The 27210-nt window shown below is 39.2% G+C and overlaps 1 protein-coding gene across 1 annotated transcript in view; it reads right to left on the bottom strand.

Annotated features, from left to right (window-relative positions):
* Positions 1–27210, bottom strand: part of LOC132984724 (E3 ubiquitin-protein ligase TRIM9) — a 59747-nt gene that overhangs the window by 7225 nt on the left and 25312 nt on the right. The window contains exons 2-7 of the mRNA XM_061051637.1: positions 20621–20716; positions 18019–18141; positions 9255–9365; positions 6679–6832; positions 1562–1728; positions 1028–1166 (exon numbers count right to left, since the gene is read on the bottom strand). Coding sequence (XP_060907620.1) covers positions 1028–1166; positions 1562–1728; positions 6679–6832; positions 9255–9365; positions 18019–18141; positions 20621–20716 — 790 coding nt within the window. The remainder of the gene's footprint in view (positions 1–1027; positions 1167–1561; positions 1729–6678; positions 6833–9254; positions 9366–18018; positions 18142–20620; positions 20717–27210) is intronic.

The raw sequence follows: 27210 nt of genomic DNA, 5'->3' as shown, positions 1-27210 counted from the left end.
CTACAGTGCGAGAGGAGAGAGAAAAAAGAGGCAATGTCTGGTGAGAGAAAAGAGGAAGAGGACGAGTAAGCAGAGAAAAGGAAACAGAGGGCATGTTGGCATAAACGGTTATCAGTCGGAAAACAGACTAATGCCCATTGTTACTGCAAGTGTGTGTGTGTGTGTACGTGTGTGTAAGTCTGGGGACAGTCTTCATTCTTATCCAACTGTTGTTGTAAGATTTTGTCATTGTTCATTGTATTCCCATTTTCCCTCCACTTCTCGAACCCCCTTCTTTTCTGTTTTTGTGTTTCCTGTTAAGGAAGCTTTTTCCTTTTCTGCTTTTTCTTGCCTTTATTTTTCATTATATTCATGTGCCCTTCCTTTTCCCTTTGTCAAAACCTGCCCCTGTTTAGTTCTCTTCCCCTTTTCTCTCTCTTTACTTTTCTTTCTCTTCATTTTTGTCCTTTAGCAGCGGAAGAAGCAACAGAGTCCACTACATGTCGCTATAATGAGAATATTTGCCTTCATATCAATGCTACGTGTAGTCCAATGGAATGACAACATCAACAAAACAGCAGAGAACAACATACTGGCGCACAGAAAAACGTAATGCAGCCGTTAAATTATGGATTAACTCAAACTTGCTGCGAAATAAATACTAGGGGTCTGGCAGGAGAAACTCAGAGTGAAGTCTGAGTGGAAAATGTGGCTGTTTGTGTTCACATAAAAAGTCCTTCAAGGTAATCTCCTGGGTTTTTCAGGAGATTTCCATATGTGTGAAAAGGTTATTGCTTACTCTTCTTGCCTATCATTCTTTTCCTGCCCGTCTTTTGTACCCATCTTCCCCCTCTCTTTTCCTTTTTCTCTTTTTAGATTCAGTTTCTTCCTTCTCTTTCTCCTGTCTTTAAGTTAATAAAAACTCCTGAATATTCTTCTATAAAGTTTCTGTTATGTAAAACATTTTTACAAAGGCGATCAATATATAAACAAAACTGTTCTGTGGACAGCTATTACATCAAGAAAGTCAAAGACACACGTGACCTACCATCAGAGGTCTTGAGCACCACGGTCTTGCTGTACGGCCCAACGCCGATGGCATTGTAAGCTTTCACTCTCGCATTGTAGGAGCTGTTAAAATGGAGTCCATCCACCGTGCACACTGTCTCCTTCCCCACGTAAACCTCCTGGGGGCACACACACACACACACACACACATTATAGTCGCATCATTACAAATGCAGATTAAGAGCAAACACGTGTATATTTGCTGCTTAAACACTCAAAGACGCGTGCATGGACTCAAGTATTAGAGACAATGGGATGAGAGCACAAAAAAAATCACGTTTATTGATGACACATATTCAAGTATGCACACACACTACCATCCAGCTTGAGTCAGAGATGAGCAGCATATGGATTATTAATAATAAAATAACATTTAAAGATTATTTACAGAGAAACAAGTCTCCGCCTTTTGGATTAGATTACTATCATATCAGTATCAAGTCTTGTACTTTACTTTTACATCAAGACACACATTTGGACTAAATGTGAGGGGTTTTTTTTGTGTAGTACTGACCCTGTACTGTCCCCCGTTTCCATCATCCAGCTCCAGAATGTAGCCTTCAATGGCGCTGCTAGGGGGCGCATTCACCCTCCAGGCCAGGGTGGCGCTGTTGTCCCTTGTGCAGCACTTCTCCAGCTGCAGGAGAGGCGCTGCCGGCACCCCGGGTCCGGCCTCCACTGCTGGACAGAACAAGATGGACAAGATATAAATAGTGTAATTGGGGGGATGAGAGGAGAAAAGTAGATGACAGGATGACATGAATGAGGAGCAGGAAAAGGAGGACAAACAGGGTGATGTCATCAGCTGACTCGTTGCTTTTAAACCAACCAAAAGTGGAGCTCTAATGCGGATCATGTGGGAAATTAAAAAAAAAAGCCTTAAAGGTGAATGAGCTCTAGGTTCATTTACAGGGCAACAGCTGGGAATCAGTGGAGGCTTTAAGTAGGCCATGTGAGGACGGTATACCCCTATGGAGGCAGAAGTGCTAGTAGTGCACAGGGTTAGACCGATATCAGCTTTGAAGACTAGAAGATAATTTGTAACCAAAGCATCCAGCAGCAAGGATTTAAACAAAACTTGGATTATTCTTGTCAATACGCCCCAGAACATTAGAAGTATTTCGAGGGCAGCGTGTTCTCGTCAATGTGGGAAAACCGAGAGTTTTGATATAGAAAACTCCAAATTGAAAGTAAGACAGATGAAAGAGCCTTGAATCAATTAAAAGCTTAAGTCACGGCTGGATTCTCAGCTGGCTGATAATGTATAAAAGGAGAGGAAACCAGCATTAAGTCAAAGGACTTGTCTTTTAAAAGGAGACGTATCTGTCTAACCGTAATGGTGGTAAAACCATCAACCCACACTCCAAAGGGAGCTGAAGTAAACACACAAACAACACAAACAGGGTAAACATGAGGCCGCGAACACACAAGTGGAGATCTCAGGCTGATGATATCTGCTTTGTATCAATATCTATTTTCTTGTCTGATTAAAACCAAAATAAAAGTAGTGACGAGACAGAGGAGAGGCAGCAGTCAGGACAGAGGGAACAACCTTTCACAATCAATTTTATACAAGTAAATTGCATGTTTGGTTTTGGTTCATCAGTTGTGACATTTCAATTCTAAAACATTTGAAGGCAAAGTACTTCTTTGATTCATGAAAATCAAGTTAATCAAAAGCTTTTGAAGGTTTTTAGTATAGTGTATTCTCCTTTTTCATTTCTTTCGTTTCATGATTTTGCTTTCAGTCTGCATTTATCCACATATATTACCCATAGATAATAACTTAATGTATTGTTTTATTTCTTTGAAACCAATATTCAACAACATAGTTATGGTGACATTTTTACGTCAACAGATTGTTAAGAAGATCAAGTACAAAACCCTTTCTGTTATTTGATTAACATTTTGTTAATTTTGCAACAATGGTAATAGTTTTTGTTTAGAAAGACATTAAATCATTGACTCAGTGAAATAAACGCAAAAGGATTCTTTAAGAGAATAATATTGGAAGCAGAGAAGTACTTCAGCCAACAAATTTCATTACATTTATTGGATGTTTGGGAGTTTTTGTCTTCCATTGAAGGCAGGACTAATTTGTTGAGCTGCCATTCATTGGAGAGGACCTGGAGAAAACAGTAACCATGCAGAGGAAGGAGACCAGGTAGACGCTGTGGTACAAAAAAAGACGAGTGAATTTTGCGACCAGAATGGCCGTGAGAACTATCGGGGGCTGAGGGAGGACAAAGGAGTGACGAATAAACTCAGGGAAGGTAACATAGGTTTACTGTGAGAAGTCTCTGAAATACCTCCGGGGCTCTCTGTCTCCATGTCAGTCTCATCACTGTCTGCTGCCTGCATTTGTTTCAAAAACGGAATCTCCTGTACATCTGGAAATATGATGTTGGTTTGGATGTTTTAATACAAGAGCATGTGGACAGAAGGCGGCTAACAATGAAGGTGGAGCTGACAGTGAGACCAGTATGAGACATTTTGATTGATTGCATTAGAAACATTAAAAGTTCATATTGAGAAGAAAGTGTGCTGCATTCACTAAATGTCAAAACAGTCACAAAAGCATTACTTTATTTACTAATCTACCAAATATTAGACTTTGTTTCAAAGGACAAGGGTCTTTAAATTCCTGTAATATGTCAAAGATATGAAATCCCTGTTATATTTATAATATTGATTGATTTTTTTTATACTATTCATTCATTAACGTCTCATATTACGTTATATTACGTTTCCTCAAAGTATAATATGGTATCATCTGCGTATACGGAAATGTTCACTGAAGACTGAAACAAATGCTGAAACTGTCAAGGAACTCTTTTTTACTTCTGCAACATTTTCTTGAAGTCATAATTTTACAACCTGGTTATTTTTCTAAAGGAAGAATGTGCCACTTTTTGATCCAGTAGTTTGACGGCTTCAATACAACTGGCAAGACTCACTCTTCTCACTCATTGTAGACAGTCATGACTCAGAGATATTTACAGAGCATATATTTGATTTCTGCTGTATTTATGTGTAAAATGTTGCACATTCTTCCTTTAACGTAATGGCTTTCCTTCCAGTTCTGCATATTAAAAACTATATTGCTGAGAATTTACCTTTAATCTAAATGTCAAAGTCAGGGTAAAGAGTATAAATTACAAATTGTGACCTTTATTATTATTTTTTTGGTATAAAAATTTTGCATAAAAAATGAACATTTAAACACAATTTATTCCTTACAATAGCATAAGCAAAGAAAGAAAACAAAAAGCTTGATGTCTTTTGTTATCAGTGTGGGAGTATGATTGTTTTAAGATGTTTGGTAAGGTTTATATATATTAACAGGGTTTTATCTTCCACTGAAGACACTGGGGTCGTTTGCTCAGCAGTTTTACTGAAGCGTTTTTCAAAATGTTGGGAATTTTCCTTTCAGTATTTTTCAGTGAGCCTAATATGACTAAGAGAAAAGGAACTTAATAAGCCAAAGATGACATTTCTGTTGGGCAACAAAGGGGAAATGCTTTATTTAAGGGTTGAGTCATTTCCAAATAATGTCATCAAAATATTCTGGGAATAATTAGTTCACCAGGCAGTAATTACATACGAATAAACATTAAAAAAATGTATGTTTAGGTCCAAAATACTTAGTTTTATCTTTTTGATTTACCGAAAACATCAAGACTTTCTTAAAAACATGATCTTTAGAACAGCTCATCCCGTTCAGAATGGCATTGGTGATGGTAGCAAATCATTTAAGGCAGCTTGTGAATGAGGACACCTCCCACACTGTGCCGCTTGCTCAGGATGTCAAAGACTTCAATTCAAAGGCATGAAATCAAATGGTCTATCTTTAAACTTCCTCGCTTTGTTCCAGATGACGAGTAGGACGGTGGGGAAACGTACAGATGGGTTTCATGTCACCACCATTAAAGCACCAAAGTCGGGACTACCAAAGCGACTGCACCGCTTGAAGTTTGTTTGGATTTTCTTGACAAAATCTCTTGATTCTTCATTTACATATTTGAATTTTTCTTTAGAAAGCTTGAGATCTTTACTTGAAAATAATACGATGATGCAACAGATAAAAAATGAAAACCTGAAAGTTCAATAGCTTGAGGTGGGAAGGAACATAAAGCATTACACTGATAAGAAAATCATTAACTTATTATGAGCGCATAATCACATTATAATGTTCACGTTATTAACTACACAGCACTAAACTAATCATGATTATGCAATCAGTATATTAGACATGCTTTAGTGGGTCACAATGGATCACAATGCATTTGAATACTGTTTTAAAGCTCGTGCATGAAATATACGCTTTAATGATTGATTGCAAGATTTGATTTAATTAAGTTAAATCAGCATCTGCAAAGAAAAACACACTAATCTTCACAGCAAAATAAAAGATGCACAACGATAATTACATATTCAATGTACATTAAAAATACATCTGGGTAATCTGTTAAGAGTGCAGCTGATTGAATGAAGAGGACGGTGTGTGTACTCATGCACGCCAACTGGTTGCCGGGTAGCAACAGCCAATGAATATCTTATCAGTTGTGCTGATTTGTAGAGTTGTACATTTTGCAGAAACCCCGGAAGGGACGATCAGCAGAAACGAAACGTTGTTGATGGGATATCAAGGGCAATATCAAGAGGAATTTGTCTTTGTTTCAGGTCAAAGATGTTTGTGTACGTCAAATTGATTCATTCATAGTTTGTTTAAAAAAAGCAGCCCACTGAGTTTACAGACAAAGTCCGATCATCTTGAGGATTCCTACGCAGCGTGTGAAAACAGCTTTATAAAACAGTAAACGTATTCAAGTTTGTGACAGCCAAGTTGGTTTAAGACTTGTGCTACAAACTGTGAGCATTAAATTTGACATTATTGATTGTAATTGACCAAAGCAAACGTAACAAGCGCCAATTTCTTTATGGAAGAAATCTTGAAGGGATTGATAATGAGAATACAAAAAAACTGATTCATAGAAAAAATAAATCTATATTGTTAAATAGGTGAACAAGATGCCCAGGGGTGTGATCTAAATGAGTCAAAAAGACATTGCTTATTTCACATGAAACTGATTCAACTGTATACAGATGTTTTAATGTCACTGTCAGCATTTGTAGAAACACTCAGGGGAAGATGATGCCACCCATAAAATAACCCATCAACAAACCTTTTTGTGAGTGCACAACAAAATCAATTGAATACTCAATTAAAAACGTTTAAATAAATAATACTATTACCTAAAAAGACTGAATAGAGGACGTATTTCACCGATGCACATTTACTAATATTGACCCTACAGAATCCTGTTGTAGGGCTGGGCATTAAAATACAATGTCATCGTTGTCCCGATGTGAGCATTTGCAATAAACGAAAAGTCTGAATTTACTGCAATGAATCAGAACAAACATTTAATGTAAACAAGCAATGCTTTCTCACTCAGCATGTGAGGCGTATATATGATGCTCATGCTAGCAGAATACATTGTTTTTCAGCAGCCACAGAAGAAGCTCAAGCTAGCTACTATTGAACGATGTTATCTCCTATCATGCAGCCCTAATTGCAGCTCACACAGTATGCTGTAGATGTGCAAGTGTGTGCGTTTTTGCGTTTACCTTTTCCCTGGCAGAAGTCCAGCTGCAGGATGGTCTGTAGCAGCGAGTCGGTGTTTAGGGTGAGGTCAAACTCGGGGCCCACTTTTGGCTCCAGGGCCCCCTTCACCCACTGGTCCTGAGACGATATCACCCGCTTTATCAGAGCATCTGATATCTACAGAGACAGAATTCATTATAATGTTAGACGTTAAAAGAAAAAAAGTGAAGGAAGGTAAGCCCATTAAAAGACATGTGCAGGCTGAAACAGTTAATAAAAGAGCATCAATTTCATATCTATATTTAAGTACTGTGATACCCTCCCTGCATGCAGAGCAGCTCCTCTGTTCTGCGATCTGCTCCATTAGCCCCGCTTCATTACATTGTGTCTGACAAGCAGAATGAGGCACGCATTAGTGCAGTTCAAATATTTAAGGATAAGAATTAAAAAAACCCTCACTGGTAGGAGCTTCAGCGCCTCAGGAAGGAAAAAAAAGGCTAAGTGAATACATTACATTAAACTGCACTCAGCTGCAAAAAAAAAAAAAAAAGATATAGCTATCATCTTTAAAGGGCAAAACACGAGCAGAGGATTTAGAGACTCGTCCTCCAGCATGAGAATGTAAATTGCTTCATTTAGCTTCCTTTACACGTTTCAGATCGGTGGCATTGAGCGTCCCTGAACTTAAATGTTTCCTTAATATCAACCTTTGATTCCTTAAAAAGCCTGTAGTTATGATTTAGGCTTTTGCAACCATAAAGAACCCAGGAATCAATACGTTATAAAATATTCAGATGAAATAGAGGGATATTTACGTGTGTGTGTGTGTGTGTGTGTGTGTGTGTGTGTGTGTGTGTGTGTGTGTGTCTCTCTCCATGGAGGAGGAATGATTCATAATCAGAGTCAGAGACGTTTCAATTTCATCTCCTGTAATTCAGTAGGATCAGAAACAGATGGGGGGAAAACAAATGTTGATTTTCATTCTGCAGGAGATACTTATTACTGACATGACAGGCAGTGCTGTAGTGGTGCCTAAAGTAGTGGGTATACTCTTAATTTGTACAAAAGCAGTGACATGAATCCTCTTGCATATTAAGTCAGTGCGCCTTTCACCATCTGAGGATTCATTCTGAATACTGCCGATCATTCAGTGGTGTGAATCAGAGGGGATTGAGAAGTGGGTATACCCTATGGAGACTGAAAAATAAGTGGGTATATACTCTGTATAGCTGCGTATACCCTGAACTAAACCATTAGGTGTTCTTTTAATAGATTTTTACCACACTTTTCATTTTAGATTAGCTTTTTGGTTTTATGTCACGGCAATGAAAGCACAAAGCTGGGACAATCAAAGCCTCGGCACCACTCAAAGTCTGTTCGGATTTTCTTGACTGGAGCTGGAAATAGAGAAATTCTCCTTCCACTAAAACTCTACCAGGGTCAGATATGGGTCACATTCTTTGTTTACATGCAATCGGGTCACAGATGTATTTGATATTTGCAGGTTTTATACAATAGGTATATCATCAAACAGGAAATTATCTGTTTTATATTTAGAGACCATTATTGGATAGAAAGTTATTTGTCTTTTTGCATTGGGCACCCTGTTGATCAACACGTCAGTGTCATAATATAACAGATATTTGTTACTTTATCCTGTTCATTTCAAGGTCTTGAGGTTTATATCTGGAAAAATATTAAACCAAAGAGAGGTACAAAAATCAATTAAATGAAGTCCAAATGTAAAATAAAAAGTCCTTTCAATACTTATCACAACACAGAGCAGACAATAATCCCCTGTATTTAACCACAGCTGGTGTCACCAAGACCCCAAACTATTCAAATGTATGAAACATTGGTGATCTAATGATCAAAGCGATAATAAAAGTGAGCGATTATAGAGGATCAGGGGGTTCTCAAGGACCCCCCAAACAGATCATCAGGGTTTAATCAATCACTTTCAAGCAGGTGCACGACTCACATCTGACCTTTTCCAGTTTGACCTAACATGCACCGATCCATAGTCATTGATTGGCTATTGAGCATCTGAGCCCAGGACTGCTAAACATGCCAGGTCAATTAAAAATAGATCAGTTGCAGTATTAGGAAAAACAAATCTGATGCATCCTGTGTGAGTGTGAGTGTGTGTGTGTGTGTGTGTGTGTGTGTGTGTGTGTGTGTGTGTGTGTGTGTGTTCCTCCTCTTACTGTGTGTTTGTTTTTAGCTGCAGAAACATCAGAAGCTCCTCTCAAAGCTCATTTCTCCTCTCAAGCTCACAGGAAGTACGTCTTAACCCATCCTCCTTCCTTTTATCTTTTCCATTTATATATTTGGTTGTAAATACTTCAGAAAAGTTGTGTTTTTTATTTACAGTAATATCCCTGCGTGTGGACTGATGTGAGTGATTTTTACAGAGCTTTTTCACAGAAGTCAGCAATTTCTCAGAAGGCAGTAAAACCAAGAATTTATTCATTTGGCCGCAGCTGGAAATCACTTATGTGCAGGCTTGCAAAGGGGGACTATTTGGTGACTTGCATGACATGAAAGAAGGCTGAAACTTGACATTGACACACATACAGACACACAGTGGGTCAGATACCTGCAGAAATCCACTGGGATCGTTCTCTTTGAGGACTTCCAGACAGTACTCCATCATCCCGGTGGTCTGACGAAGCTTCATGGTGCAGTGGGTGATCTGGTCACGTACCACCTGACAAAGACGCAGAGCAGAGGTTTTACTTTATAGAGCAGGGGGGTCTAAACCTACAACATAAGATTATTAAACCAAAGATACAACATGTGACAATTACTATTCATGTTGTGCTCAGAGAGTAAGTCAAGATAAAAGGAAAACTGAAGATAAGTCACGATAAGATTAGATGGATAAACTAAGATTATCAAACTAAGGTCAAGATAAGTGACGATAAACAAGAAAACTCGAGATGTCACGATAAGTAAATACAAAATAAGTCACGATAAGATCATTTAATTTACAATAAGATACCTGAAGGTGTAAGACAAGATAGCTCAAGATTGTAAAAAAACAAGTTAAGTCAAGATACTTGACTTGAGATGAGAGTAGAAGTACATTGCCACAAGACAAGTCAAGACAAGAAAACCTAGTTTAAGATACGATAACTCAAGATAAGTCAAGATTCAATGTTAGATCTTAAAAGTCACAATTAGGTGAGCCAACATTAGATAAGTTGAGACAGGACATGATACCTCAAGATAGAAACAAAATAATAAGTCAAGATATGTCCATGTGAGATAAGTTAAGAAAAGGAAAGTCAATGAAAGATATAAGTCACAATAAGTCAAGATAGAACAAGATAACTCGAGATAAGTCTTGATTAGACAAGTCAAGATATCGTAAGATAAGATTAAATTTAATATTTTGCTAAGATAAGATAACCTAAGCTGAGATAAAACAAGTCTAGATAGGTCAAGATAGGATAACTCCAGATAAGTCAGGATATCTCAGGTGAGGGTGCTACAATAAGTCGAGGTAAATCATCCAGAAACGGAGGTAAATTGCAATAAATAAGAGAAGGAAATGTAAGCATTCACAAGAAAACCCTCAATAAGATCATTCAAATCATCAAGACAAGAATAAATAAGATTGGTTACGGTATGTCAAGATAAGTCAAGATAAGATAATAAAGCACATATAAAATATAAATAACATGAAATCCAAAAATTACACACTGGAAAAAAGGGATCACCAGTAGAGATGATAAATTTGGTTTTAAGACCATGGCCCAAAAAACAAGCCAAGCGAGCACTTTGAATATATTTTGTTACACTTTGTGGGCCTTGTAAAATGACTGATATTCCCCGACATCAGAGAATCACTGTGGGCAGCTGTTCAGCAAAAACAAGGACTGGCACCAAACACAAATGTTTCAAAAGGAAGGCAGAGGTGACACATAGGTCCACTATAAAAAAAAAAAAACAGACCAATATGCCGTCAAAACATTATAGAATTAAGTCATTTTCACATTTGTATCACGTCAGAACTCAAATCCGCAGGGTCTTTGCCAGCACTTACAAGCCGCAAACAGATTAAATTTTGTTACAGCATCTCTTCCACCTCCTGCTGTTTTTTTTTTAATCAGCTAATAGAGATCAAACATCAGATTAACCTCTTCTTATGCTGCCTTGCACTCCACTTAAACAGGATTCTGTTCTGCCCTCACCTCGAGCATGACCGACTGGAGCACAGCCGACAAAAATAAGTAACCAAGTCCAAAGAGTGGGCAGAGGCAAAGAAGATGTGAATGCAGGCAAAAAACACCCAAACTATGTCGACTGCTAAATAGATTATCTGGTCATGTGTGGGTGGAACTGGGCCGGTGTAGAAACCAGGCCACAAAAACATAGGCTGCGCAACTTTCCAAAAAGATAACTCAAAGAAAAAAATAGCCAAAAAACTAAAACAGGGAAGTCGTTCGATGTGTTAATGACTCACAGTAGCTCTACTCTGTAATAGACCACTTTTGCACTTGTCTTTATGTGCTTGAGAAGGTTATGAGTGACTCGGAGGAATAACTGGAAGTATCTAAGTGGCAGCCATTATGAGAGCTGCCAATCATGCTAGGGAGAAGAAGCTTCAGTCCTTCCTTTATTATCTCCTTTGAAATCGGAAACTATTCTAATAGGAGCATTACAAAGTTTAGCAGGACTGCTCCGGATATTCTCCTGACCTGGCTGTTCACATATGCTCCTCACAGCGGGAGAATTTCCCTGTCAGACGAATGGGGGGGCGGGGGTTGCAGAAGTAGCGGACGAAGGTGCTATACGATGCTATAATGAGAATATTTGCCTTTATATCAATTCTACTTGTAGTTCAACGGAATCACATCATCAAAAAAAGAGCGGAGAAACAACTTACTAGCGAACAGAAAACATAATGCAGCTGTTTAGTTAAGTGAACGGAGATCGTAGTTGCCGCATGCAGAAACTTTATGCACCGTGCAGCAGTCACAGTATATAAACATCACTCCCCCTCCTATTGGCTCGAGGTGAATTCTCCTGATAATATCCTGCTGCGTTATAAATACTAGGAGTCTGGCAGGAGAAATGACTGTTTCCTGAGATTACAGTATAATAAAAATATTAGAAATAATTTGTCTTATGAAGAGGAGGGCAAAGAAAGGAACTTTTTGGCAATTCTTTCTAGGCCTATTAGTGAAATTAGACAATGGGTAGCAGGAGTCAAACGCTGATGGATCAGGAACAACATGTTTGCAAGCAAAATAGACTGAGGAAAAAGTAAGTATTATGAAACAATTGGCTTACAGCATGAAATTATAACTCCATTAAAAATGCATAGGTTCCTGGAGCGCTGTTTCAGAAACTGATGCAATGGAGCGAGATGGAAAAGGTTAAAAAGAAGAAAAAGGTCGATGAGAGCTGACTGTTTTGATAAACCGAACCAGATAAAAGTGTCTTTATTCTCTCTTTTCAAGTCTTTGACTGTCTCACACGTGCAGAAATCACATGCTATCTGTTTGGTGAACTCTGAGCATCAGGGAAATTAGATTTTGATGCCTGTCTCAACCTTTAGTTCAAGACTAATTGAAACTCAGCGAACTGTCATCTCCAGACCAGCGCCGTATTTCAACATGATCAGTGGTCTTCAATAATATGCTAACTTTCTATACCTGATATGTGTTTGAGACCTCCTCAACTCGTTTGTGAACTCTGCAAATGCAACAACCACTCAAAGATTAAGCAGAGGATGAGACAAAAAGCATTTTGTCATGTTGGGGGAAACAAAGATAATTAATCACACAGTTAACCGAACGGTCGCCTAAATGAATCAGAGAGTTAATTAGATGGAGTCTTGCTAATTAGCCCCCTCGTTTATTTGATGGTTAATGAGATCACAGTTAATTATTCACCCGTCAACTGCTGTTTAATCGAAGATATGAAGGGTGTACAGAGGATCAAAACAATTCAACTGTTTATGTGTGTGTGTGTGTGTGTGTGTGTGTGTGTGTGTGTGTGTGTGTGTGTGTGTGTGTGTGTGTGTGTGTGTGTGTGTGTGTGTGTGTGTGTGTGTGTGTGCTGACATGGGCTACTTTCAGGGACTCCTGATTGGGGGCAGTTTGTCTAATGGGGACTTTGCCAAAAATAACCCCTGAATACATTTGATTGTAGAATTGAGCTTTATAATCAATCAATCAATCAACTTTTATTTGTATAGCGTCAACTCATAACAAGTGTTATCTCGAGACACTTTACAAGAAGCAGGTAAAATACCTTACTCATTGTCTGTTAACATTACAAAAGAGCAGGCAAAAAGACCTTACTTATTGTTATGTTACAAAAAGCAGGTAAAAAGACCTTACTTATTGCTATGTTACAAAGATCCGGCCTATCCATCATGAGCACTTTAGCAAAGCAGCAAAAGTTACAGTGGTAAGAAAAAACTGCCTTATTAAAAGGCAGAAATCTTCGGCCGGATCCCCGGCTCATGACGAAACAGCCTTCACAGGCCTAGACTGCGCCGGGCTTGGAAAGGGATAGGGGGAGAGATGGGATAAGATGCAGGAAGAGGGATAGAGAGCAAGGTGGTGGGGGGAGGTAGACCGTCCATCAGCAATTCGGTGGGGAGGGGAGGGGGTGTGGGGGGGTTGTTCTGGCAGGCCGCCAACCCACGATCCGGTGGGGGAGGGGGTAGATCCGATAACAGTCTTGTAATGTGTAGGATTTTTATCTCAAATATTAAAATAAATTATTTTTGTGTATTTTTTCATTTTATGTCTTGCTTTGCTTTTTTTTTTTTTTAGCAAATAATTATTGTTGTGTTTGATCTAATAAGTTGCATAATAGATCCAATTACTGTACAATATGTTTATTGAGTCATTTGTTCTCTTTAAAGGCTTACAAGCTCATTAAGTTACATTTAAAAATATATATATTATAACTTTGTGTTAAAGTTGTGTTAATGAGCTTATTAAAACACCTTTTTTTTGGTGAGGAGTGCATGAAAAGTTTAAGTTTATGACCCGAGTTTAGTTCTTGTGGTTTTAATTGTGACAGATAACGAAAGTAGGAACCGCTGGTCAGTGAAAGGTGATTTAAGGAAAAACATTTGATTTGTTTATCGTTGATGCTGTATGTACTTTTAACTCTACCACGAAGCTCCAAATTCACGTTTAGCAAAAACACACACGCAGACACTTGAATTATTTACCGAGACCAAATCAGCTTTTCAATTCATCTTGGCAAAGCCCAGCTCTTATCTGGTGTGTAAACAACATGAAGTGTGAAGCGTGAAGCCTAAGTAAATCTCAAGATTTATTTCAATTTCCTTCAGTCCCGCTGAGACGTGCAGTCAGCTCCCCGCCCACACGCTCCTGCAGGCCAGTGATGTTTTTACAATATGTTCCACATGCATCTTAAATGAATTTGAGGGTACGGATATATAAACATGTTGATGGAAGCCCAGATTTCAGATAGCGGACACGGTGTTAATGTGACTCGCAGCGTCTTCGTCCCACTCTGAAGCACTTTCCAGGTCATTTTAGGGCAAGGTTTTGCGTTGTTTTTGTCCATTATTGGGCAGAAAGAGGCTTTACATTGACCTGGTGTAGTACAGGAAACCATGATGTAAGGCTTTCTATATAACATTCAATAGGACATAAAATAAAAGAGTTACACACTTTTAATGTATACCCTTTTTTTTACTCATTTTTCACAGTTTTTCTTTATTTCTTTACAAATATTTTCTCCATCCTTTTTACTGGTCCTATATGTTGAGGTTTGAAATAGAAGAAAAAAAAGTTTGTATTGGCTTCTAACTTCAATAACCGAGGTTGTGTGACCCATAATCTCATTCATAGAAGGACTCAGACATAAACACTCATCTTCATGGGTCAGAGAGTGACAAAGATTAATCCGTCAACTGCTGGATTATGGCGGAGACTACAGTATATGTGTGGGTGTGTTTTCTTGAATGTGTATCTTTGTGAGGACCGTTACAGAGTTTAGAGTGAGGATGTTTTCACTGGTCGTCACTTCTTCAAGGGCTCATTGAGGCTTGAGATTTAAGTCACGGGTTAATTTCTGATCTAGAGTAAGGGAGTAAAGCTATATTTATTGTATTAATATGTTTGTCCAGTCTAGATCGGGTCAACAACGTGACCCTGCGACCCCCTGACAAACTCAGATTCTCTCTTTTTTAAATGACTGTACGTCTCTGTTTAAACTGCACACTTATAAACCTTTATGTGATTATGGTCAGTGATGCAGCTATAGCATTATATATTTAATTTCCATCAAAATACAAACTATCCTTCAAAGATCTCAACCCAAATATTAATTATATTCTGTAACCATTATTGTTCATACCATTATGGCTACACTAAGATAAAGTAGTTACAGCCAAACAATATCTAAATTATAGAAAACAATCAAATTAAATGTTTAACTATAGCCTTTGTAATTCACAGCCGCACATAGTGAGTATTCATGTCTGAGGAGAATGAAATATGTTGCTTTTAAAGGATTAAGCTCTGGCTTTGTTGAATTTTAGGAACATCTGCCTTTCTTTTGGTGTAGACAATCTTTCAATTTAATTTTTGTTTTTGGTTGTTTTGGTTTGGTGTCTGGCTGCAGCTGTGTCTACAGGAACAGATTTAAAAGCATGTGAGTGCTTTTTTGAAAAAAGAAAAGAGGGCAGGGTTTACAGTCAGAAACTATGAAAATTCATTCTTTACATTATCTTGATTAGTCCACTCTCTCTTCTGGCACTTTTTTAATAGAAAGAGTAATGCTCTTCAGAAGCTGTTGTAAGATAATTTAGATTTTTGCTTGAAGATATTTACCACAGGCTGTGTCCAGTGTCCTGATACATAGAGTAAAGAAACTGCACAACACAAAATTGTTGAAGGGCCCAATGCATTCAAATCAGTCAAATGATGAAATATAAAGAGCAAGAAACTCAATGCCATGTGGTAGTATTTAAATAGGATTCAGTAATCCAAAGCGTTGTATTGCTATCTTCCAAAATGCACACAGAGCAGTAATACGAGAACAGTGTACAAAGAGTAGTTTGAGAGGGGCTAATGTTAGCTGATTGAAGTAATTGCAACTTCGATTCTGTTTTTTGTAGTTTTCTTGAAGGTCTGCATTTTAACCACAACTCGAGATGTCATCTTGCAGCTTTGGTTGCTCACAGCTAAACGCAACTAAGCTAGGAACACTTAACTAGTCATGTTCCCATGCCTTATTTCCTAGTCGGTTAAGTGGAAATTTAAAGTTTGACTTACTACCTAGTTTAAAGGTAAGGAAACACTCAGAAATCAGTCAAATTTGACCGTAATTTATTCTAAATTGTCTGCGGTGCAAGCACTGCAAGCTTTGGGTCCTCCCTGCAGGTCCATGTTAAATTTGATTAGACATTTCTCCAGTCAGTATTCTAGTTTAACCTGACACAGCCTGCACACATTTTTATCTTTCTTTTCTAGATCATACTGCTAACCATGCTGCTTCTATGATACATTATCCAGTCCATGCTTAAATGTATGATACAATGAACATGATGTGCAGCCTGATGTGCTTCAGAAATGTTGGTTTTGAGCTGAATCAGTTAAGCCATTGCATGTCATTTTCTTTTGCCTCCATATGAATAGAAGCCTGCAATTTTATCTTTTGAAAAGAAACACCTTCCTGAATATTGTTCATGTGGAAATGTAGTTTATCATCAGCCATCAACAAGGCAGCCATTCTTCTCTTGTCCTAGCTTTGTCACAGCCTCCAGCTCTTTGCCCTCTGGCTCAATCTCAATCCCCAGCCTGCAGATAATGACAACAGCTGTCCTTTGAGGCTTCTGTCCAACATCTCCCCCCCCCCCCCCCCCCCCCCCCTCCCCCTTAACTTCTCCCCCGCCACCATCCAGACGGTCAGTCGGTCGGTGGGCACGTTGAGGCTGGGCAGGCGTCCATGTGATACACTATCAGACTGAGGAAAACCCCAGCAAAGGATTAACTGAGGAAAGTAGAAAACTGGACTGTCAGATAGAAATGACTTGTTTAGAGGCTGACACTTACAAGCTTTGAAAACACACGTTTAATCAGCTTCTTTCTTTAGGCAAAGATTTCACTTTTATACTTGAGATATCTACCAGATCTGAAAGTTTCACATGAGATAATTTTGTACTATTCTGTTCTCTTCTGACTAATTTGAATTTGTTGTAACATACTGTATTTGAGAGGGATGTTTTTAGGCACCAATCGGATCATGATTTGACATTATAGTTATAAGTAAGCTGTTTTCAGAGGTTTTTGAGTTCTGAGTATAAGTCTAAGGTTGTAAATATGAACTTGATAAAAAAGCTCTGACTGGTTTCACCTGCATCTAATTAGCCTAACCCTATTAGAGTATTTAGTCTGTGGCTGCTTTCCAATATCCAAACATTGTTTAGTATGCCTGACAAAACTCAGCTTTTTCCAATAAATGTCAGTGAGATTCATCAGTGTGCCAAAACCAGGATTTCTTACTTTACCTGGCCGCATTGTGCAGTATAGAAGAAAACATGCTTTGTGGTTACTATGACACACAATCCTGTGCTTTCACTTAGTCCGTGTGATGGTGATGCAACTATTGCTGTGCAGTCGGCAGATTTAGACAGATGCTTTTTTTCAACTTCATGAAGATTTCAACCACTCGATCCAGAGAGAATAACTGTTCTTTATAATATTTATTAAGCAGCCTATGTTGTAAAAAAAAAAAAGAAGTGACACATATTCAAGAAAGAAAGGAAGGATTAGAAAGGCAGACACATGTGGGGTCTGCAAAACAAGTAAAGCTGCTCCAAAACAATATAAATAATTTTATAATTTTTGCTATTCTTTTCAAATTAGTTTTCCAGCAGTCATTAAGTGAGACAGTGCATAAGATTTGCAGCAGATAAATGCAATAGAAGTATGAGAAAGAGGATAACAGATAAAGGCTCAATTTTGTACAACCCCATTGAATGCACAGTGTGTATTTTGTGAGGTTATGCTGCAGTACAGACTGTATTAACATCAGGAGTATTAAATGTGATTTAAATGTGATACTTTTCCTGCTGTGGGATTTTTCTAATTCTTGCCTGCTCCATATTGGACTCGTGTGCCATGCTTTGGATTACCTTTCATGGATTGACCCCTTGACTTCTTCAACCATAAGCCTTTTGTAAATAAAGTATCAGATGTGCTCCTGCTCTGGCTCTGCTGCCTCCTCTCCCTACAGTGTTCAGTCTTCTTGTTTTCTCCTGCACGCTTGCACTAATGTGACACTTTATGTTCCGTCTGTTCTCTTTTCTAACCCCCTTTATTGGACATGCTCCTACACTCTAAAAAGAAACTCACCTTCTGTTTGTACTCTTTCTCCTTGGTGACTTTGGTGAGCAATTTGGCTTTCTGTCTCGTGAGGGCCTCGATCAGAGAGTCACACTGGGCCACGAGGCAAGCTTCGAACTCCACACCGCTCTCCTGAAACCACACACAAAAACACAAAAACAATCAGAAGGGAAACAATTACATAAAACTTCAAAAGGAAAGATAACGAGGAAAAAAGCTCTGACACTGAGACGTTCTATGTCATGGGCACAATTGTGATTTTGAGGTTTCCCAAAGTCACCGCCATGAAGGGCTTTTTGTCAGAAATAATAAAAGTCACTGTGACTAAAATAAATCATCGGGTGTGTTTTGCTTCATTTAACAGCACGGAGCTGCTTTGTGTTTGTTACTGAAATGTTAATTACAAGCAGCATCTTGTTCTTTTTCTGTTTCCACCCCACAAACAGAGGAGTGTTCATTATTTTTGTGCAGAGAAAGAAAATATCTTATTTACCATCTGTTTGCACACATGCTCTCCACCAAATTCCCTCCAGAAACACACAGATGTAACACAACCTAACATTATAACACATGGCTAACACACCGTGTGCAGTACGGACACTTGTTGCAAAAACATCTCCTATGGCCGGGTTTTCCACAAAATCGGACAAACTCACAACGGCACTGATGTTTCAATCGCAGAGAAATAAGAATAATTAAGTCCTTTATTTTAGAGGACTCACTGCTGAAGATATTCCTGAAGAACAGAAGTTGTGGAGTTAATAAGAGAAGCATCCTTGAGGGTGTTTTATCTCTGCACACAGCTCACACGATGAGGTCTGAGATTTCCAATCAAGCTTCCCCCTCAGAACGACACAGTTCAGATCTATAAGAGGATGACTCACAATCTTTTCTTTCTTTCTTTTTTTATCCGCCCATCTCTCTCTCCCGCTGTTCTGGCTCCCAGACAGAGCAAATAAGTGCTCCGAGTTTAAGACTCTTAATGCCTGCTCGTGCTGCTGTGGCAGACAAGATATGACGGAGCAGACTGTGTGTGTAGAAGTGTGCTGCAGGAGAAACTCCCCCCGACACACACACACACACACACGCACACACACACTTTTGGCTGATGTGATTTGTTTTAGTTTTGGTGACTCAGTGGAGTTAACTCCCTGCTGCACAGCGTGAGGAGTCCAAATGTTTCTCTGACTGTAACTGATTTATTTGGAGCTTATAGCCCATTAGCAGCAGCTTCCCTAAAGCAGAGAGCAGTCAGTCTGAGAGAACATCAGTGTGGTTGTAAATTATGAACAGACTCTGCATGTGGAGCGAACCGATCAGACAGGGGGGGAAGGCTTTTTTTGGACAATCTTGCACAGACAGACTTTGGTCCAGACAAGCTCATGAGGGTCCAGGGAAAATCTTTTTGAAAGTATGGCGATCCTGAGGCTGCAGAAATCCTGAGTGAGACATGATATGCTGCAAGTTTGGAAACAACCACTTTTCTTTTTTAGAATTGGTTTCTTTGGCCCGGAGCAAATTTCACCTAAACATCATCTGACTTCATAGCACTGCATGTACTTTCTAATCTCTATCATGTTCTGGTTTTGCAGTTCCTGTACAATTAACCAATATGGGAACAATACAAACTGGACATTAGAGCCATGAAAGTGTTTTTTCTACTTCCAACTAGTGTTGTAGTCAAGACCACGCTAACCAAGACCAAGACATACCCGAGACCGGAGTGCTCCGAGACCAAGACATACCGAGACATTTAGGGATCGAGACCGAGTCAAGACCAAGACATACCGAGACATTTAGGGATTGAGACCAAGACCAAGGCAGGGCGAGACTGAGACAAGACCAAAATCATAAATATTAATGAAAAATAATCTTTAGGGTGCGTGTCACCAATAAGACTTCAAAACAGGGAAGGTTGCAGCCGATACCGGGGAATAAAAATCTAATTATGAATGAATAAAAAGTTATTTGTCATTTTAGGAAGGTGTGTTTTCCTTCGAATCAAAGTAATAATGTGGACAAATAGATATTCAGCGGTGGTCTTGACTGGTCTTCGTTTAAAATCTGGAGTCCGCCCAAGACCGAGTAAAACTGTTTTCGTTTCCAAGACCTTCAAAAAGTGGTCTTGAGTACTACAACACTGCTTCCAACATCCTCCTCAAGCTGTTCCTGCAGACAAATGTATTAAAAATAGAATCCAGAAACAAGCGCTTTTACCCTCGATGCATCGATACTTTACCACAAGACACAGGACTTTATTGTCCCCTTGAGGAAATGTGTCTTTGACTGCAGTGCTGCACACATTTAGCTGCTTTTACATTAGAGTACATGACTGTCAAAATGTCTCCCAAGTGTTTTTATTGGATTAAAGTCAGAGGTGGATTAACTCCTCAAATCCCTTATTACTGCATTTGTTAGTATGTTGCATATCACTGCTGTAGGAGGAATCGTTCTGCTTTATAAACTGTAGAGTAGTTAACCCACAGCAATACATATTTTATCACACGTAAATCCTGAAATCCTTATAACTTGTGTTGTAGTTTTATAGATTGGCTAAAGTAATATATAAACAATATATCTGACAGAGGATGAAGTGTACAGGTGTTGTTACCTGTATCTGCTGTAACATGTTCTTGAGTTGAACCAGGAACTCCTTTGCGTCTTTAGCTTTGTCTGAGACGCCGTTCAGGGCCTGGGACAGCTGGCACTGCAGAGACACAGACAAAGACATTTCGTATTAGAACATTTCAATACATTCAAAGTGAAACTTTTCACATCACTCCAGTTTTCTTAAATGTTTGAGGCTAGTGTTGTTTCTATTTTCGTTACAGATACAAATGTAGAAAAATGTAAACTATTTCAGCCCAAACAAGTGAAAAGAAACAAGAATAACTTTTATTAATTGAGCGCCAACAGAGACAGAGAAACTTAAAAACAGATGATATCGGCTCAGTCAGCTTTATAACTGTTCCAAACACACTCCTTTCTCTGGGGATAGCCTAACCGTTATGTTGTGTACCCCATGTGGACATAATCCTCGTCACAGCGACCGTGGGTTTGAATCCGACCTCGGCCCTTTTGCTGCATGTCCTCCCCTACTCTCTAGTCTCTACCCCATCGTTTCCTGTCTCTCTTCTGCTGTTGTAACTATAAAAGATGGTGCATAAAAAAACTCCTTTCCTCACGCTTGTTTTTTAAAGTCGCAGTACTCCTCACCCTTTACCTGACTCTATTTCTCTGTTTTTTTGGACACAAGAAAGAACATAATAACATGTAGGAGGAGAAAATGAAATCACCAACCATATCAAAGATCGAGAATTCATTGTAAGGAATTCCTGACATGGCCTCCTCACAACATTAACTACACGGTCTACTGTATCTGTTAGAAGACATTACTGTCACTCTGTGTGAAAGAGGCTCCTCTCCTGTAGGGCAAACTGTAAACCACCAGTACAACCAGTACAGCCAGTGCTGCACGGAGGCGTCTCCGAAGACGAGATGGTTATGTAATCATTTAACACAACAGAACAGATCATTCTCCCTGAATGCTCAGATTACGTTTGATCCTGTAGCCCCCCCCCCCCCGGCAGAATCACCAGGACCTCCTCCTCCTCTGCATTGTCTTAATAATGGGGATTAACTTCATCTGGAGCAGATTGGGATCTAGATTAAAGACTAAATCCATGCTTAGTGTGAAAAGACTTTCACTTGTTACTCTCTCCTCATGGAAAAAGAAACACTTCTAAATTAAAACAATTAAAAGCAAGAAAAATAAATATTAACCCTCGTAATGTCCTCCCGATTGACCCCAGAGGACAACAGACGTTAGTGAATTCAATAAAAAAAAAACTAATTCAATCAAATTACCTCATATTTATTATAATCATGAAGAGCATAGTACTGAACAACCCCCGTTATTTTCAGACCATTTGATGAATAAAAAACATGTTTGACGGCAAAAGATTGAATTTGGGGTCAGATTGACCCCAGGACAACAGGAGGGGACATTTAGTCCCAATACATTGGAACCAGTTTAAACACATTTTATAAATACTTTCTGATCAGACAGCTCAGGTTTGCATTTGTTTAAAATGTTTCGTTGCAGCAGCAGAACATAGTTTGAGTTTCGGGTGTGTAGACTCCGATCTCATCACTCCTATCAGATTGTTTTTCATGCAGAGATTTGAGAGTGACGATTTCATATCTTCAGGCCAGAGTGGGGACTCTTGACTCTTGTCTAACTGTGTTTGTGTTGCACTCTGTTTTCTGTGTATGTATGTTTTTTGGTGGGAATAGTCTGTTTGGACAGTAACGGCGCTGTGAAGAAGAATTTCCCCATGGGGACAATAAAGTCTAAAGGAAGGAGGGGTTGTCGGGCGATTGTGGATAATGACACCTGCACCTCAGCGGCAAGGAAGTGTGGACAACAGGAACATGAGGAATACAAAGGAGAAATCCTGCCTGCATCTTCTCCCACTGATTGATTGATTTACATCAGTGCAGCTTGAGTTATCTGCCTGAACTGCCTTGCAGGCGTCGCCCCCATTAAACATCTTGCAAAGCACCAGTTTTCAAAGTTTAAAACAAATGTTTCTGTTCGATATCATTTAAACCTTTAAAAGGATGTTGTCACTGTGTCAAGGAGAACTTGTGTCTAATGTATTTGACGCTCTTTGTTCATTATTAAGCCTCTCCTAAATGGAGCACTTCACCCCAATTTTTCTGCCTGAATTCTTAAAAAACAGCCGCGGGGGTTGTACTGTATATTAATAATGTAAAAGAGCCTCCATATCAGTATCAACAGCTGTTCAGATATTCTGTCTGCTGCTGATATGGTACATGTCAGAATGAACACGGGGAGCTCTAATAACCCGTGACGTAATGTGAGTCGTTTCATTTGGTTGACTGAATTATCCCGTTTTGAAACCGGTTACATTTCCAGACATAAAATGTGAGCGTGTGTGGGAGTCTCATTAACACCTACGACCCCTATAATATCACAACACTCCTAAAGAAAATTCTGCTGTTTGGCTTCCATTTATTTTGCAGTTTTTCTCATTTGCATGTTGATCTTGATCCTGCAGCTTCATGCACAGATGATGAATAGCTGACTGTAAGTGAGATAATTATCATGTCTAACCTCTGCAGTCCTTCTCCGTCTCTGCGTCTTTTAGGGGCTAGACTTAGTTTATACTCGTACGTCCAGCAAACATTAAAGGCTAAAATGTGAAATGAAAGCTCTTAAAAATACTTGACTTGACCTTTTTAAACCCAAATTCTTGTGCAGCTGTTTCTTCAGGTTTTCGTGACATTTATAAAGCTATTGGGGCGGCGCGGTAGAAAAGCCAATGACAATGTTCTCCTCAGTTTTAAAGGTATGAAGACATCTCCCCTGTGATGCAAGAGTACAATCATCAAAAGCATCATGTGACTGACTTTATAGCACCAGACTGGAACAGTCAAATGAAAAGGGGAAAAAACAATCCATACAGGACACATCATCCAACTCATTTGTTCCCAACCTGGAGTCCAGGAAAGATCCAGGGCGGGGGTGGAGAGGGGGGGCATAAGGATCTGTCTGATTTCAAATAGAGGGAGGGCTTTACGGGATAGGTTTTACAAAGGTCTTTTGGTGAGAACAGGTGTGTGTAGGTCTGTTGTGTCCGGGTTTATCAATGAACAAAAATTAAGATTTAACAAGTTAATATGTCGACTCTGTTCTGACCTCTGAGGCTGACTCTGCCTCTGCTATTCCACATTTAACACAAGAAGAAGAAGACAAGACAAGGTGTAACAGAGGCTCAACAGCGTGGCCAAACTGGTGATCTTAAACGAGCCAGACTAAGCCAAAAAGATGAGAAAAGCTGAAGACACGATGAAGAATGATCAGCGACCCAGATGGTCTTTAGTCAGAACGGTGCAGAGGACGAGACGCACATAATAAAAACACCAAACACTCCCATTCTTCTCCTTAGTCACCGGGCAGCTATTCACATCAGATTCATAACCTCCGGTGTGTGTGTGTGTGTGTGTGTGTGTGTGTGTGTGTGTGTGTGAGCTTGTGTGCATGCTTGCGTGAGAGAGTTTGTGTTTGTGTGCATTAAAGACAGGACAAAGGAAACAAACACGCTTCCACACATGCCAGGCTGTGATGAATCTTCTCCACTGTCGCCACACCCACCACATTCCCCACCTGCTCCTCTTTCTGGAAACACACACACACACACACACACACACACACACACACACACACACACACACACACACACACACACACACATAGCCAGAAGGCGATATGAAGCTGGCAGATCTCCTCTTTTGTTACCAGAAGTCATAAATATCAGCTGTGTTTGCTACAATGAGCAGGTCAGACACATGTTGGGATCATTAGATTCTTTAAGATAACTCAACCAAATATATTTTTTACTACATTTTAGACAAATACATTTAAAAGAAACAGAAACAGGGCTGTCATGATACCAGAATTTTAAACTTGTGATGCACTAGTAAAAACAAAACCTGCTTCAATACCACAGCAACACAAATAGAAATCCTAGACGTGTTTGAATTTATTTATTTAATCGGGACAATGCAACTTAACTTAGTTTCAATACAAAGCATGAAACTGGTGTGCTGCATAAAGAGTATAGTAGAGAAATGTGGATGTGGGAAGAGAGGGGCGGAGCTTAGGGATGAAGGAGGTGTTTCCAAAGACAGCTATTGTTTCGGTCTGAAAATCTGCTCTGAATACAGTTAGCCTTTAACGGGCATTGTGGGGCTACATCACTTAAAATATTAATAATTAGTTTAACTGCTCCCTTTGGGCCTGAGTAGTGAAAGTGTTGTTTTACACATTGAATCCCGCACATCTCATTCTCATTGATGAATTGTCTGTTTCAGATGTTTTAATTGTAAGACAATAAGACTGAATACTTCCATTATCCCCCCTACTGAGAATCACAGTTTGAAAATTTAAAAGGATTATGAAGATGATGAAGCAACATGCGCTTAATGTGTATTTAACAATTCAGGAAATGAACACAATGCTCACTTTGTTATTGTGATTAGAATACATTTCCTCCCTGTGTCTATCTCCCATGGTTATATATAAAAAGGAAATCTCCCACCACACACAGGCAGCCCTCTGTGTGCATAATCCTCTCTCCACATCTCCACAATAACCACTCCACCCCCTACACACACACACACACACACACACACACACACACACACACACAGATCTTATCCTCATCCATCCCTCTTCCACACACGTGCTGTCCGGAGTCGGAGGGAGGGACGTGTGGAGGTCATGGTTCACAAATCAAGCCAACCCTTCTGTGGAGCTCCTCGCTGCTCCTCACCAAGAGGCCATCTGGCCCAGCAAGCTGTCTGGCCTGTTTAGGTTGTGTGTGCATGTGTGTGTGTGTATGCGTGTGTGTTTGCATGCCAAGATGCTAACAAGGGGATGACGGATGTGCCATACGAGGGCCGTCCTGGCACCTCCCCTCCTCTCTCGTTTGTTCTGTCTGGTTCCTGTTCATCAGGTCAAAGTTCTGACACACTAACACCCACCTGCCTGCTCCCACTGCTCATTTGTTTACAATGGCAGACATCTTTTTTATTCATTCATTGATTTCCTTAAACCATCGCTTCTTTTACACAGTGGTAGCGGGCTGCAGACAATCCCAGCATGCATTTCCTGTAGGAAGGTAGGTGGGTTAAGACCCCGAGGTAGATTTGGTTTTACAGTGAGCGAGTCTGCCTCCTTTTACAAACACAATCAACAGCACAGACTGTGTGTCCAGTATGAGTAACTATTAGTATAAAAAACATACAAATAAACCAACAGTGAAAACAAGGTTAATTATAAATATGGTAGATAAAAATAAAGTGAAGATAAAACTAAAAATATAATGTATCAATCAGTCAAATCAGGGTAAATAAAAACAAGATAAAATAGACAACTGTTGTTTTTTTAACAGTCCCATTTTAATATCTGTACTTTCTGTTGTGTTTTAAAGATACAATATGTAGATTCCACCACCAGGGGGCTGTCAATCATAACTACAATAACAAAAGATGATGTTGACGCTAGTGGGGAATCATGGGAGTCCTCTCTGCTTTTTTTGCTAGTGTCTATGTTTAGACTTCTTCTAGGTGACACACAACATAAAATATAAAAAATAGTTCCTGGGGACTGGATAGCCTAGTGGTTATGTCGCACGCTCCATGTACAGAGGCTGTTAGTCCTCACCGCAGCGGCAGTGGGTTCAAATCCAACCCCGGCCCCTTGCTGCATGTCACCCCCCTTTTTCTCCTCCCAGCACTTCCACTTTCTCCTCAGCTGACCTATCTAATAAAGGAAAAACTAACCCAAAAAAATATCTTGATAAAAATATATAATAACAATAATTCGTAAAAGTAAAATCTCCTATGAGAAACTTTCATTTTGAGTTGATTTTGGCGCCCCCTGTTGACTAAACCAATTATTTTTCTCAGATGATTTTGCCCTCTGTGTTTGTAAGTTGTGTCTTCTGACAGAAAATCCTTCTTTATTCAACATGCCAAACGTGCAACTCACAATAAATCTTTGGCCCAGCAAGCTGTTAACAGCCTCAACTGACACCAAACCCGTATAAGTAGATCATAAAGATGCATCACTACCGATTTCAGTCTGTTTCATTACCAGTTTAAAATTCAGGAGCTTTAAGTTGTAATCACTTGGTTTTTTTTTAAATGTATATTTAACCCTTACTTACCCAGGTCATCTCTCTGAGGGGAATAGTGTTAATATTCTCAGGAGACATCTGCTATTGATTTAAATGATTTAGTTGATAATCAACATAAATCAATACAAACCTCCATGTGTTTTCTGCTAAAATGTCTGCTTGTGTAGTGAAACATCTGACCATCAAGTCTAAAGCATCATTTTATTTTAAACCCTGATGTACGGGTAGAGCAGCAAATGTCAACATATCTTGTTTGCATTAAAGGCTATATTACCTTTTACTGGAAAATAAACAACATTATCATCTTTAAAATGATCCAAAAAGCAAAATTAAAGTGAAACAACCTTATTCAAGAATGCCAGTTCATAAGGTATCTCCTCTCCCTCGGCCTGAATACACTGTCAGAACAATACAAAGGTCTAAATTTGGCCGCAGTCACGATGTGTCAACCTAAAAGAGGCTCCCAAAAACG

Source organism: Labrus mixtus, chromosome 12 (genome assembly GCF_963584025.1).
Source record: "Labrus mixtus chromosome 12, fLabMix1.1, whole genome shotgun sequence".
NCBI lineage: Eukaryota > Metazoa > Chordata > Actinopteri > Labriformes > Labridae > Labrus > Labrus mixtus.
Note: the sequence above shows the minus strand (reverse complement) of the source record. Positions and strands in the feature narration are given on the sequence as shown.